Source organism: Gambusia affinis, linkage group LG11 (assembly GCF_019740435.1).
Source record: "Gambusia affinis linkage group LG11, SWU_Gaff_1.0, whole genome shotgun sequence".
In the NCBI taxonomy this organism is placed as follows: domain Eukaryota; kingdom Metazoa; phylum Chordata; class Actinopteri; order Cyprinodontiformes; family Poeciliidae; genus Gambusia; species Gambusia affinis.
In genome coordinates this window covers 7,621,194-7,637,290 of record NC_057878.1, presented here as the reverse complement: position 1 = coordinate 7,637,290, position 16,097 = coordinate 7,621,194, and the positions used below count along the sequence as shown (strand labels likewise).

At 40.0% G+C, this 16,097-nt stretch overlaps 1 protein-coding gene across 1 annotated transcript; it reads right to left on the bottom strand.

Annotated features, from left to right (window-relative positions):
• Positions 1 to 914: 914 nt before the first annotated feature.
• On the bottom strand, positions 915 to 12,521 carry lonrf2 (LON peptidase N-terminal domain and ring finger 2). The gene is made up of 12 exons (XM_044132863.1): positions 10,980 to 12,521; positions 8,831 to 8,949; positions 8,039 to 8,161; positions 7,774 to 7,929; positions 7,420 to 7,645; positions 6,422 to 6,521; positions 6,133 to 6,247; positions 5,268 to 5,389; positions 4,647 to 4,833; positions 4,403 to 4,537; positions 4,068 to 4,217; positions 915 to 3,343 (listed from the first exon to the last, which is right to left on the bottom strand). Exons 1-12 carry the CDS (start codon positions 11,710 to 11,712, stop codon positions 3,185 to 3,187), a joined length of 2,325 nt encoding a protein of 774 aa, XP_043988798.1. The 5' UTR covers positions 11,713 to 12,521; the 3' UTR covers positions 915 to 3,184.
• Between the last annotated feature and the right edge of the window lie 3,576 nt (positions 12,522 to 16,097).

The following is a 16,097-nucleotide window of genomic DNA, read 5'->3' as shown; positions in this document are numbered from 1 at the left end:
ATGGATCTGTCTTCTATTGGAATAATTTTGTCCCTGATTCACTGTGGAAAAAGGTGTGGACTCATCATCAGAAACTTTTCATAAACAACAAAATGAAAGATGTCTCTTTTAAACTGCTACATTGAATTTCTCCTGCTAATCAATGCATGATGAGATATATTAAAACAATAGACTCCAACTGAAAGTTCCTCAAAGAGCATCTAGAAACAATTAGTCATTTATTCTGGAATTGTTGTATCATAAGAAAATTTTGGAAAGAGTGCAATAACTTTATAAATTGTAATATTGATACTAAATGTTCCCTGAGGCATGAGCATATTATTTTTGGCTTTCATTGTAGGGATACTAATGCAGACAAAAGACTGGCAATCAATCTAATTGTTATATTTAGCAAATTTCATATTCACAAATGTAAATTTTCATCATCCTCACCTTTTTTGTTGTTGCAGTTTTGGTTAAGGAAATCAAACTCTATCTATTTCTATGTATATGAACAAAAAAGCTGTAAACACATATGAATGTTATAGATCTCTGAATATTTAAAATTTTTCATGTCTGTAATATATCTATTCTTTTTTATTTTTTAGACCAATGCATTTACTATTGAAAGCTACACTCTTGGCATATGTTACAACATATTGTGTTCTGTTTCTTTTTCTTTGTAATTGTAAACAAAGATGATCATTACAAAAAACCTAGCAACAGACGTACCTAGTACGGATCAGGTCAGCACTCATTTACCAGAAGATCTCAGAAGATCTCAGGAGAATTTGATCCAGAAATAATATTTCTATAACACTTTCTGAAATTGTCTGCTTTTCAGGAGCCAAAAAAAAAAAAAAAAAGGTCTGAAAAACCGCACGCTCTTTTTTTATAGCCCCCGTTTTGTGAATGAAATAAACACAAAAACAAGATTTGATGGAGTTTCTTTTATTTGCAATAAAAAATAGGTACAAGAGCTCCCTTTACAAATATACTAGAGAATCACAGCACGCTGTGAAAACCGCAGGAGTCTCAAACTTCTTGAAGGAACAGAATAACGTAGAGAAATAATGCACACTAATAATGCAACTACCTCGTGAGATGGATCAGCCTTCGCTTGAGGCTGATGATCCATTAACTTAATAGGTACACTGCAGTTTCTAAAGTTTCTTATTTAAAACCTCACCAGTCTGCTATTTTAAATACCATATTGCTTACATAAGCCAGGAAACCTTCTGTCGCCCCCCCCCCCCCTCCCTCCCTCTCTTGAATGTACGAGTAAAGATGCTAATTTCTTATGAGTGGAAGAGTTTCAGACTGTTGGCACAAACCCCAACAGTGTTCTTTGTGCGTGCAAATATATCTGGGGGCAGCTCAAAATGAATACGTCCACATGGCACCATTTACAGAGATGTCACGCAAACTCAATCAGAACGTTCCCTGCAGGATGTTTGGACGCGTTAATCCACGCAAATTTCACTTGGACCCCATTGTGCATATATACCGGCTTTTAACGATGAGTGAAACTTTACGAAACCAGTTAAAATTGAGGTGCTGACCTGACTTTTTAAAATGTATTTCACAAAATGATTTATGCAGCTTTCCTTTGAACTTTGAACTGAATCTTTATGCCCTTTTAGTTTTCTTTCATCAATGTGTAAAAGGTTGTGTAAATTGCACGACTGAATAAAGGAATAACGTCTGCTTCTTCAATTAAAAAAAATAATAATAATTAAAAAAAACTAAGGTAGAAATCGGGCCATGATGTTTTTTTTTTCATTCTCCAAAGCAAATGTCTGAAGCAGCAAAATAATAAAATAAATAAATAAAACATTAAATGACACCGAATTAAAAATAATAATAATTAAAAACAGTTTTCAAGGTTGCTTAAATATAAATAAGTCTTATTGTTTCTACGGAAACCCCCGTGGGGTGAGAATTGCATTATTATTGTGTGCAAGTTAATATTACAGACAGCAAAAGAGAAAGAAGACGATGAAGTTGTTCCTTGAAGACATTAAAAAGGCCTCTGAATTACATTGATATACATATAATACACCCAAATTATACACACTGACACCCAGCTACAGGCAGAGCAGAGAGACGCAAACAGAAGAGTACACTTACAACCTAAAACTACGTCTGTTTTGTCCCGGCGGTCTGCTACAATAGGACACAATGTGCCACTTCAGCAACATCTGGATGAGTTTCTATCAGTCTTTCCATTACTGCAACCAGAGTTTGCAGTTTTGTGAGTTCTTCAGTCTGTTCAAACAAGGATTAAACACGCATTTGCACACTGTAGTCTAAAGTTTGCACTTTAACATTCAGCTGGATCACATCCTCGCCCACGACAGCTGCCATGACAGGAGACGCACCGAGGAATTGCCTGGTGAACGAATTGCTAGATTTTTTATTTTTTTATTTTCTTCTCGCAAGGCGAGAAAAAAAGAAAAAAACAACTTTAATGCTGTTAGCTCTATATCTGAGTCTGTGAAAACAGTATAAGAAGTTTTACCAAAAGTGGAAATTGGCAACAGAATTTGGCTCGGTGCGTCTGTCGTCATGACATCGTCCTCGGCTACACGCCAAACACCTGGCCTGGTTTCGGCTCGGTCAGGAATACTTAAAGTGAGGGAGCAGTAGCTAGTTCTTCTACAAGGAAATTTGTTGAACGTATTTCGCTAAAGTTAGTAAGGCAAGGGGGAAGGGGACGGAAAAGGAGGAAAACGTTCAGTACATTCATCATAGATGTCATTATGCAAAAAAACAACAACAAACAAAACCTTCTGTTTTTACACAATTTTTCAGCAGATTTCTGTAGTGGGCCGTCTCCTGTTCCCCTCTCTGATGAGTACTGCTTAGTGAGTGGGAGGAGGGGAATCATTCAGCCTGAAGCCGCTTTGCTTTTGATGTTTCTGCAAGTTGTTCCTTCAATGATAAAGTCTGGCAGATCTTTACAAAAGGATGTTATGATGACTCAAGTTTTTTTTGTTTTTCCCCCCACACAACTAACCTGATGCCATCCGCAGAAAGATGTGCTCTGAAGGGCTACATGTTCATCAACATCTCAGAGTGGACTGACTCGGGACTAAAAGGAGCGAACCAAAAAGTAAACGGGTGGAGTCAAACGGCGACGGCGTGAAGGAAAATCAGACTTCTGAACTGCATAGACGCCTGAGCTGGTCGAAACGAGGCCCAATCACCGCGGCCTCTTGCGGGTGACGAAGATGAGGACCCTTCGGATGGCGATGAGGCGGTCCTTGAGGGAGTTCATGGCCAGGATGGTGAGCTGGGCTCGGTTCTCCAGCGGAAGGACGGCGAGGAGCCACCAGCACCAGGCCGGGCCTTCGGGAACCGCCTGCAGGGGGAACAAAACCAAACACAGACACCGTTACATGCTGGGGACACACCGGTCCGCTTCCGATGTATAAAAACCCTGTAGCAAACCTTTCAAATGTTTCAGAAAGTGCAATCGGGAATTCTAATAATGTCAAATTAGTAATAAAGCATGATGTCACCCAGAGCACAAAGCATAGAATTAGACTGAATAGATCCGTTCTTATGGATCGAGCACTTTGTCAACAATATCTAATCTAGAATTATTTCAATATCAGAAGCGATATTGAAAAAAAGGTATTGGTTCAATATACTAATATTGAATTGGTGTGTCTTCATTAAATACCTCAGTTCTCAACAGGTATGTGGTAGGAGCAGAAGTATTCAAACCCCTTTTATTTTTATTTTGCGTTTTTTTTTTTTTTGGGGGGGGGGGTGTTCAATCAAAAAGTAGTGCATAAGAGAATAAAAAAATGGAGGTATGATTTTCTATTTTTAAATAATCAAAAAAATCTGAGAAGAACAGTTTGCACTACAACTTATCAAGCAGACTTTTCTTTTTTTTGATCGGCAAAACATTTTTAAAACACTGAGTAGGCTACTTTTGAGCTAGTTTGGTCATTTTTCAGGCGTTTCTACTAGAAACTAGACCAAAATGACTTGTGTTTTTGCAGTGTAGTCCATTAAAACCAGTAACATGCAGCTTCGTTCGAGTGGAAAAGGTATAATTAGAAGGTCTTCCCAACCTGTGGGTCCGGATCTTTACTGGGAAGATGTCCAAAGTGGCTGAGGATCTGACTCTTCATGTTGTCCTTCAGCGACGTGAACCAGTTGTTGGCCTGATCGTACACGGAGTCGTGCAGCTTCAGGAGCTCCACCAGCTCCTCCCCCTCAACCTGATTAGAAAGTCCGTTTTTAATTTTCTTATAGAACAACAGAAGAAACATCACTTAGACAATTACTGACTGAAAAAAAAAGAGGATTTGTTTAAACATAAACCGATCTACAGATGATCGACTTCAAAATAAAAAAAAGTGAAGTGTGAGATAAGAACCACTCCAGAAATGGGCAGAGAGCTCACCTTCCTGTCCTCCAGGTACTCTATCTTAGCGGTGTTGTAGCCGTCTCTCTGTCCGTGGCTGAGGACCTTGAACCGAGAAACTCCGATAGTGTCGACCACCGAGCGGCCGTCGGGAAAGAACTTGACGTCGCGCACCTGCAAAACAATCCAACCAATCAAGTCTGCGTGGCGTGAAGTATGAGGCGAATCTGCACAGTGAACAGGATTTTGGAGATGGATCTTTCTGGAAAAGCTGGCCACCAACCTCCAGCATGCAGCCGTAGTCGGCAAAGCCCTTGAGCTCGTCGGCGATGCACATGCCAAACTGCTTGGTGCCCGTCTCCATGGAGCGGCGAATCATGAGGCGGTAGCGCGGCTCAAAGACGTGAAGCGGGCAGGGGATGGTGGGGAAGGCCATGGTGCACACGAAGATGGGCACTTCCTGGTTCAAACTGCAAAACGCAGACACAAGCAATAATTACCACTAAATGCGGATTCTGTTTTTAGTCCCAAAGGTTTAAAAATCTTGGAAAGGCTCCATTTGAAACCAAGGAGAGTCGCAGAGAATCAGCAACTATGCAAGTTTATTTTTAGGGAGCTCAAGTAGCTTGAAAAACAAAATGAAGAAAGAGAGTTTGTAATATTCCTCCTTCGTAATTCCCAGCAGGAAGAATATTGTTTACCATTTGGAAAGTTTGCAACCTATAGCCTGTGTGTGCTTTGGTTGCCGGGATACAATGCTTGGATCAATACCAACGCAAAGACAAAGAATGATCATCTTTAAACTTTAACATTTCTTTTTCCAAGCTGCTGTTCTCAAATTGAATTAACTACATATATTAACACTTTAATGCTTTCAGGTGTTTGTGATTTGCGGAAAACTAACTTGGACAGCTCCTTCATTTCCTCCTCGTGGATTTTCTTCCGCTCTGCCAGCTCGTCTCCAAGGTAACGCTGCAGGACTTCCTCCATCAGAAAGGTCTTATTGTAACCTCTGGTAGCGAGAAACTGTAACAAAACACAGAGAACATGTTACTCCTTCAGTACCAAGACCGTAGTTTCAAACTTTAGTTCATTCCCTTACACAGGATGGCTGCAAAGGTTTTATGAAAGAACGTCTTTTTCAGAGTTCTGAATTTCAAATACAAAATAATGAGGTTCACTAGAAATGTATGAGAGAGAAGGAAGGAAGAAAAAGGAGAGAAAAATAAAATAAAGAGAAGAGAAAGGAGAAAGAGGGAAAGGGAAAACAGAAAAAGAAAGCAAGCAAGAAAGAAAGTGAATAAGCAAATAAGCATGAGTGAAAAAAAGAGCGAAAGAAAAATAAGAGTAAAGGAACAAAAAAATTTGAAGAAAAAAGATAGAAAGGAGAAAAAAGAAAAAGGAAGAAAGGGCAAGAAAGAGAAAAAGAAAAAGCAGAAAAGCAAAAGACTGAAAGAAAGAAAAGAGTGAAAAAAGTGAAAGAAAGAGCGAAAGAAAAATGAGTGAAAAAACAGAGTGAACAAAAAACAGCAAAATAAAGAAGGAGCAAAGGAAAAAGAGCAAAACTAAGAAAAAATGAAAGAAGAAGGAGGAGGAGAGAAAGACACAAAGAGTAAAAAAAAGAAAAACCTAAAGCGAAACAAAAAGAGATTAATTCTGGAAAGACGGGATTTTATTTTATTTTTTCAAAATTCCACATTTTTCCAAGCTGCACAGAACCATCTGCAGCGGATGCTAGTTTTCCCGGACAGCGTAGCTCAGCTGTGTACCTCAGACAGATTCTCCTTGCACAGAGGACAGTTGGGGTTGTGGTCCAAACAGCGCTCCAGACATTTGAGGCAGAAGGTGTGACCACAGGGAGTAGCCACAGGCTCGTAGAACAACCTGAAGCACAATGCAGAAAGAAAAAAAAAGAAAAGCAAACAGTTAACCTTCAACTGTTTGCTTGAAGGTTAACTGTCCACTATCCACTCTATTTGCCTGTTTGAAGCTAAAAAAAAAATCTTTGCATCTCATTGTTAAATTTGCAGCATATGATGAAAAGAAAACTGCGTTAACCTCATGCAGAGTGAACACTCCAGGTCTCCACTGTCCAGTAAATCAACAGGAACCACTCTGCCTCCGCAAACTGAAGCCGTCTGAAACGCCTTCACATCGTCTGGAGAAAAACACAAATAATCGGGTTATTTTTAAAGACAATATGCCGTCTGGTGTTTTAGTGCACCATAATAATGTGCAACAGTTTTTCATAGCATCGCTCCTGCTTGGTCCTCTAAACTGTGAAGCGTTTTCTCCACTTAATTACATTCAAGCTTAAAACTGTTGGTTCCAACGAAAGTTAACATGTTACTGCACATTTAAAAGCCGCAAAATGCAGCATCTTTTATCTGAAAATCCAATGAATGCCGTTCATATAAGAAGCCACAAGAGGGCGCTCCGACATAACAGTATCTCTGTTTTATTGGGGGGCGTTGGGAGGGGGGCTTGTTTACAGCTTGAGATCACCAAACAGGACAAAATGACACATCTGTCAAGTTAATAAAAAACACCTACTAAATACTTTTTAGTCTAATTATTCAGTTATTTCATTCTAAACTTCTAAATAAATCCCATCCTTATGAAGCAGAATGTGGGTGTAAAAACAAATATGTTGCGTCAGGTTGAGAATGTCACAACAAGTAATTAATCGAATAATAAACTTAAAGTGAACTAGATCATTTTTAATAAATCTTAATTAATATTTTTGTGGAGGGCAGTTTTGTTGATCCATTTCATTTATGGTTTTGGTTCCGTTTTTTTTGCTCAATTTTGGTTGTCATGATTTATTTTGAATATTTAAAATATCTTCCCATTCCAGTATTAAGTGTTCTTTACAAAATTAAAAAGCATCGGTCTTTTTAGAGGATGAACTTGCATTATTATCCCATTCTCAATACATCACTTGAAACTGGTCTCAAAACCTGATCACTTATCAAAAATAATAAGACAATTTATCGCCCAGTAAAACTTGTTAAGGTGACAGGTCTCTGTCAGGTTGCCATGGGATTTTCTCCTACCAGGTTTGGAGAGTTTGGACGGCGGGTTGAACGGTGCGGCGGCTCTGTCACCGCTGTGCTTCCTTTTCAGGCCGCCGTGGGGCGCCGGCAGTGAAGCCAAAATGTTGGCCAGACTTTTGGAGCTACCTTCCCCTGCAGCCAGGTCCGACTTAGCGGGAGACATGGGAGAAAGCTCGGAAGACGGTCCGTCCACAGGGGAGCTTTTTGCTACGCTGAACTCTGGATCCTGCAAATGAGACAGAATGAGAAGTTGCAGAGTGAGTTCACGTGTCCTCGTGTCAAACCGAGACGGAAATGTGTAAGGTTTTCAAAGAAACGCAATTGTGTCGACGGCTGCACTGCGCGCGCATTGACCTGTGAGGAGCAGCCCGGTTTCTGTGTCAGCGGCCTCAGCGACTGGAGCAGGGCAGGGGGTTTGATCAGGCGGGTGGCCAGCCCGCCCTGCAGGGGGTGCAGCGGCGTGGGCATGTCCTCGTTCTCGAACACGGAGGAGAACACCGCGCTGAGCACCTGCAAACACGCAACCCAAACCGGAGAGACTCAAAAACTCAATCGATTTACGTGGGATGAGACGAACGGCGACCAGCTGTTTTGTTGCTATCAAGTCGTTTTGTCTGACCTTCTGAGCCTCCAGCTTCACTTTGGTCCAGTTCGGCTTCAGCGCCAGACAGAGGAGGTATTCCTGCAAAGCCTCATCGTTCCGGTCGGTTTTACTCAGCGCCGTGGCTTTAAGGCAGTGAGCCTGAAATGCAAGGAACCAAATTATTTGTGTACTTGCATCTTTTAATGCATTTCTAATATTATATTGCAAAATCTAGTTACATTAGTCACAAAAGAAGCTCAATAAATCAGATAAAAGGCTATAAACACACACTTTTGATGTATAAATACCATTTTTCTCTTTACTGTGTGCTTTAGATGTTTGGAGAAAAATAAAATTAATTAATTAATACCAGTCCAAATCAGATTTGGCAGGTCAGACCTCAAACAGAGCCTGAGTCGGTCAGCCATTGGCTCCATCTCATGTTTTAGGCTCAGTTTTTTGATTATTAATACCTCGCTTTCCTAAAACTATAAAGGTTAAATTAAATTATTAATTTCATATTTATAAAATTTAATAAACTAGGAAATCCAGTTTTTTTATTTGAGATCCGACAGAACTTAAGAAAAGCTGAGGAATAATGGCTCTAGTTTAAAAAAAATTAAATAAAATAGCAAGTTTGCTAGAATAAATATAATCTAAAATCTGTGTTCAATAATGTAACAAAGTCAAAAACGTAAACAATTTTTCCAAATTCAAATGTAACTTTTCGTACTTATCCAAATTGGGAGGGGGGGGAAAAAAAAAAAAAAAAAAAAAAAAAAAGATCTTTATGCTTCCATTGACATTAATTACAAAACGGAAACTCACCTTTGTCCATAGCGGTTTTAACCTGCACAGACTGCTGGCATCCTGCACCGCCTGGTTGAAGTTCCTCATCTCCATGTGCAGTTCAGCCCGTTGACATAGCAGGCTGCCTGCAGAGGGCGCTGTAGACACAGGAATAAAAAAGACAAAAAAAACAAAACACAGAACAATGTCAGACAGTCTTCCATGGGCTAAACCTTTTTTCTAGGTCAGACAAGTGAGGCAATAAAGCAACACTACATTATCACCTTCTTCAAGGTAAGTCCATTTCCTGTTTGTACAAGCATGACTCTTTATGGATAAAATTACAATAAAACATTTTTATGCTACCTAGAGTAAAGAGAAGATCTGAAGCTTCTTAACAGTGATGCTTGGGATAAAATTACACCTCAAAGGTCTATTATTACAAGAGGTCTGATGTCTTCAACTACAAGCAGCTGACTCACTGAGGCAGTCACAAGTTTAAAAGGCTCTAATAATGGTAAGAAGGGTTGAAAAAGAATAATGTAGAAACGCAGTTCTCCGTGCCAAAGCGATCTTCTTCTGTACAGTCTCTTTTTAAGATTTTTAAGGCCAAATTGATCTTTATTACCAAACAGGAAATGGGGAGAGGGCCACCATATATGGTGCTCATTCAGCCAGCAGCTTGTCGTGTTTTTGAGTTAAAAATTTTTTAAAGTTGTCAGGAAATTTGAAAATATCACCTGATAATTGTGTTATTTGTTTGAAGATTAACACCAACTATAAAGTCTTGAAAAAATGCAAACATTTTTAAAAAGACTTAATAAGTAAATAAATTAACAAATAAATAAGCCATGCTTAGCCTGGTGGAGGAACAAGAAAAGCCTGGTGGCCCGCCAGGCTTATTACACACCTCTCATTGCCTCTCCTTGCCTTCAAGAAATGAGCCAACTGCCGTATCAAGATATCTATTTAACATATCAAAGATTTTACTTAAAAACAAACAAACAAAGAAACCGAAAAAAAACCCAATGAGATCACATCTGAGATTTTATTGTTAGAATTTTGCAAATATTATTTGGGTTATCAAAGTGTGAGAATCACACACTGGCCCATTCCTACTACCTTTACTACCTCTGAAGTCCATTTCCTTTCCTAACAATGTTCTCTGTAACAGAGGTATAAATAGACTACATAAAAGGAATACTTTAGGCAAAAGATGCATTTTTATTTATGGCACGGTTACACCCATGCTATATGAGACAGCAGAAGGCCTCCTGCCGTCTGTATTGGGAAAACAGAAGCTGGCAGTGACAACACTGTGAACGCACTCCATCCTTCTGTCACCCAGAGGTCTTCACAACACAGAAGGCATGAATCAATATTGATACGGAGAGGAAAATATCTGCAGTAGTGCCAACAGAGCGCTGGAAGACATTCATTTTGGGCTTCAACTCCAGGCACCAAGACACAAAGAGGGAAAACTGTTGGAAAAATCCATTATTTTAACATATATATATATATATATAGAGGGTTTCAGCTCGGATTTTCTCTGGCTATTCAAATTGAGCCCCGCCCGGGGCTGTGGTTACTGAGGCGTGCTGGCACGCTTTATATAATGCCAGAACATAGGAGAACATTTTGGCTCAGCAGCTTTACAAATTATATTAAAACAACAACAAAAACAATGCTGAACATAAACAGCATACAGCACATATTTGTAAAGTTATTTCAATAAGAAGGTGCAGCATTTACATGTTATGAAAGCCGTTTTCTAGCTGTTATCCAACACAGCTTGTGAAATACTCCTACAAGAGAGCAGTGAGGCTGGCTTTATTTTTGTCTCTCAGAACCAAAAATAAAGTCACATTTGCTACAAGACAAAATAAAAAGTGGTATAATGACGTTTTGTAAAGTAGGATAAGTAAGTAACTGGCATCAATGCAGGACCTCAATAAAAAGCCTGTCTTCTAAAAATAGAAGATATGATATGAATGAGGGCCTGATAAGCATTATGAGAGGCGTGCTACTTAGGTAACGAAGGACAGTGCGTCACATAACGAACCAGCAAAAGGGCGCCAACTACCGTTGACACGAGGAAGTTGCACTACAAGTAGGTCACTTCAGCTTTTATTGCAAGGTATACATGGAAAAAAAAAAAAAAAAAAAAAAAAAAGAGTTCCACACTTACCTAAATCCACTGCTGCATTATACCGCTCCAAAGCGTCCGCCAGGTTCTGTTTACTCCACAAAACTTCCCCCTCGATCCACATTTTCCTGGCTTTGCTCTCAGTTTCAAACAGTTTGTCCAGCAGGCCGCTGAGGACGACGTTAACTCTCCGGTCACTTTTGCTCGGTTTCTGTTTACAGCTTATGCAGTATTTGACGGCGGCGTCTTCCACGCATCGCTTACAGAAAGTGTGCCCGCACTCCAAAGTTGCGGGCTCTTGCAGCAGACACTTGCAGAGGCGACAGGAAAACAAATCCAGGGCTTCGTCTTCGTCTTCGCACTCCCCGTCGTTATGAGCCCCGTCCTGTCCGCCGTCGCTTTTCGTCTGTCCGTTTAGGGTCACGGGAAGGCCCAGCTCTTTCCCGCGGAGCGTCCGGGCGATGGTTTCCACCAGGACGGGTAGCTCGTCCGGGCGCAGCTTGCCCAGGTTGGCCGCTGTGCAGTACGCCTCCAGCGCTTCTGATATCCGCCCGGCGCGGGCGAGAGTGTCGCCCTTCCGCAGACACAAGCCCCGGTCCGGCTGCTGGAGGTCTGCGAGCTGGGAGCTGTAGATCTCTACGGCCAGGTTAAAGTCCCCAGCCCGGCTGGCCTCTTCGGCCACCTCAAGCATTTCGGGGCAGAGCCCCGCGGCTCCAGGGTTGGAGAGCGGGTGGAGGAGCAGGTCGCCCTGGTGAGGCAGAATTCCCATCTCCATCTTCTCTCTTCACAGTGATTTATATATACACAAGACGCTCAATGTTGGTCTGACCAAAGCAGATAAAGTTCTCTACTATTATATTTCACCTTGTTCCCAAAATGTTCATTTAAAAGTTTTGATCCTAAAACAGACCACCACTCTGACTGCCTCGCAATGACGGCCATTGGAGCAAGGTTGAGGCTTTTTCCAATCTATGTGACATATAAAAAATTCCCCCAAAATATAACAATAAATTAGAATACAGGCTACGTTTTCTTTAACCACTCCATGTCAATCATGCTACCCACTACTAAAAAAGAAGACGAACAAAAAACGAAAAATCGCACTTTTAAGAGGCATTCAATTGCCCCAGAAGTGTTTTGTTAATAAATCCTTTAAGCTGAGCCGAAGTGGAAAAACTTATTCAGCACCTGGCCATGAGCACAAACTAACTGATAGATGAATATCAAAACTCATGTCCGATAACTGAGTTACCTGAACAAACTCAGTTGGAATTCAATAAACAATAGCGACAGATTTACGAGCCTGCTGTGTTTATATAAGACAGCCAGAGAGCTTTAGCTAACATAGATTAGCTAACACCGACTGCTCCTTTACCGCTCGCCGAACTCCTCAAATGAACTCTTTCAGACACAATATTCCCAAATCCTTGTCCGTTAACGACTCCGGTAATCATAGCTCCCGGCGAAAAACCGAAAAAACACAAATTAAACCAAAGGTTCCGCCGAGGAGAAACATCTTATCTGCTTGCTAACTGTGTCCGGCAGCTAAAGCTGCTTTGGATTTCATATACAATTCGCCGAAGCAGGCGCAAGACACCACGTGACGCGCGAAAAGAGTTTCCATTGGCTCGTTATGTGGCTCACTTATATAACTTAATAATATTGTATAACCCCTCGCTGACAGCAGTGAATGGTTTGTTTTGGGGTTTGGCAGAATAAGTTCACAGTTATTTGTTGTGGAGAGGTTACACGTGTGACTTTACAGCACGACACTTCTGTGCAAACCAGGAGAAAGCGTCGTGTTTGCTGGGGTTCACGCAGTTCGCCCCTTGAATCAGGGACACAGTTGTTCTGGTTGTGGGGTTGATTCATTGTTTTATGTAATGTTTTACGTAAGCACAGAGTCAGTTCTTGTTTTGGTATGAAAAAGCTGAAGACATATTGTGGTACTGGCTTAAAAAAAAAAAAAAAAGAAGAAGAAGATCAAAGCCCTGAAAGTTTTCAGTACCACAGAAACTAGTTACCAAAATAGTTGTGACCCATGTATGGAGAACAAAAAGTGCCACAATTCAATACGCGCCAAGTTAATATTTGTTGAAATGACTATTACATTTATGCTTTAGATAAATAAATAAATGCTTCTATAATAATGTATTATTTGTCAGTTTATAAAACACAGTTAAATAATTTAATTTAAGAGTTAAATATTTTACAGTACAACGCACATTGTGGATTTATATTACCCATTAATGCAGCACATCTATCAAACAACTTGACAGACAGACAGATAGATAGATAGACTTTATATATATATATATAAAGTCCTTATAAGGAACTTGTCCCAATTCCTCAAAATAGCCTAAAGTTGTCTCTGAATGTGTGCAGTGGTCCAGTTTTTGTGATCTGCTGTGAAGTAAAATATTTGCCATTCCTCCCAGAGTTAGAAATCATTTGCAAACAGGCTAAACACGATGTTCTGAATTAGTTTTAATTTTAAACTTCGCACACACAAAACTCTAGTTTTAGCTGATTGTGCAATCCAAGAGTTTCTAGAAAAATCTTTATTCTTCAGCCTTGACTCTAAAGCGTTTCCTAACCCTGGCCCTCGGATGTTTCCCTGATTTAAAATGGCTGCTGTTCAGTAAAAAGCCTGTTGATCAGCCATCAATTGAAATCAGACGTGCTGAAGGAGGGGAACATCTAAAACATGCAGAGCAATGCACCTTGAGGACCAGGGATGGGAAACGCTGGTCTAAAGGGTCGGACAGTTCAAAGGAGAATAATGGAGAATACTTCATTTTAGTGTGGGTAACATTTAAAAAACTCATCTCTTTAGACATAAAAAAACCGCATGTGCTCACCAGTGTAGAGTTCGCTCTCACTGTTTATGTGTACTTGAACACTCAGAGACTGCTATTTTTAACCACAAGAACTGCTGTTAGCCTCTTTGAAATGCCCTCATTAGATTTTAACAGATGTCCTCTTCCTTCTTTTTAATTTAGTTTGAATAAGAATGACTCAAAAGTTGAAGAATCTCTCTTTGTTTTTAGACTGATATTTATTCATTTATTTTGACATCTTGTGAGACTGCTTGGCTTATGAACCTTACTGTAGTTTAGCATAGCTTAACCGCAGCAGTACTGGACCTACGATCAGCACGTTCTATTGGTTATGTGTCATGCTGTGAGGCATAAAAATGTAATAAACTAATTGAATGGCTGGTGCTTGTGGCCTTGTTATCTCTCAGTGCTTGGATCACTGTTTTGACTGTATTTGGGGGGGGAGAAAATTGTCGCTTACAAACATTTTCTTCTTAATTTAAGCTTTCCATTTATGGACGCCCTCAAATTACACAAGCAAAACCCTAACCCTACACACTGTATGTCAGCCTGAATCAAGCAAACGCTCATATTTGTACAACTCATAGAAACACTCTAACACATACATTTCATTTTTCTTCCGTAGCAAAACATTTTGTTATTCATAAATTAAATCTGATTTTTTGCACTTGCTCACTTTGTACCTTTAGATAAAGCACAGTTGAGTAATATGCTCGATTGTAAGAAATAGGACATGCAGTTAAAACATAAAGCTCGGAACCCAATCTTTTCATAACCACCAGTCAAAAACATTACATGTATCACAATTAAGCCATAAAGTTATGCAGTCAGTACAGGAGAAACCTTACATATTGTCTCTCTCCCTCTCCCTTCCGGCAGGTTTAATAAGTGCAAAGTTGTATAATGATTGCAAAAACGCTTGTGAGTCATCCTCTGCTGTGTTGTAAAACCACCGTTTGTCCCATATGTTCTCAGACGGAGGGTAGGGAGTCTTTGCGTGGCTTGATAACTTTATGAACTTTATGAAACACCAGAGTTGTGTTTTTCCCCTTATGAAACTACCTTCAGCGACTTACATAAACATTGGCCCGGATAAGAACAACAAAAGACATTTTCTGCTTTCATTAGAAGAAGTGCCAGAAATGTCCCGAAATATCAGAGAAAACATGTTTGCTATTTCGATAAGGCCAATACAAATCAATAATTATGAATGAGTTATAATGATGATAACAACGGGTGCAAAGAAACGCTTTATGTTTATGCTATTCAAATTTTGTGACTCATGCATACAACGTTCTATATTTGATAAGTACCTCAATGGTAATCTACTTACAGTCCAGACTCGTCATAGGAAACAATGTTTCCACCGTCCATAATGGATCACAGAGCTGGCCTGAGACGGGAGCAAAGTGCAGTTCGTTGTGCTCCTTGCTGCCAAAATTAAATCAAAATAAGGAGAATTATCTTTCTGTTGTGCTGCAGGAAGAAGACTGGAACGAGCTCCGAGAAGCGCTAAAGCCAAGTTCCTTCGTATAAAAAGGAATTTTAAAAAAAATATCTCAAAGAAGATGCTGTCTGAAACTTGCACACATTTCAGCTAAAACATTTGAAGAAGATTTTATCTCATGTTTTTGTGTCAGCTGTGAGTAAATAAATTACATTCAGCTACTTGTTCAATTAGTTCCAGCTCCAAGACTTGTAAGACGTGCGGGAAAGTCTCACCTTTCTGACTATCTATGTTGCACTCAAAGGATGGGGAAAGGGAGAACGAGAAAAAGGAGTTTATTCTGTCCAGTATGCTTGAATCTCATATTGGTCCGTCTTGTTTTTTTTTTGTTTTTTTTTCTTTTTCAGCAATTCAGTAATGTAAACAGTTCCACCTGAGTGGAAGAAGCTTCAATTTCTCTCGCCTAGAAGTGACACGCTGGTGGTGGGCTTTACTGTCTCTTGAGGCTGGGAAGGGTTGTTCAGGTGATAGAAGGCTGAATTTGTAACTGTCTTTATGTGGCTATGAATGTTAAAGTCAGAATCCATCACTAAAGTAGATTTGAGGCCTGATCACTAGTTTCTCGCTGTTACAACTGAAGCTGTGTGCTGACTCTTGATCATTCCTCTTTAGGTCCAAACACTATTGCTTCACTTTTGAGGACATTACGGCACATCCCACACGTTGATTTGTTCTAAGTATCCGTTTGGTACTTGGATGGGTTCATGTAGTCACCTGGTAACATCGTAATATAGAGCTGTGCATCATCTTTGTTGGAATGGTAGCTAATCTTATTACTTGTTATAACTCTGAGCTAGACAGTGTATGTAAATG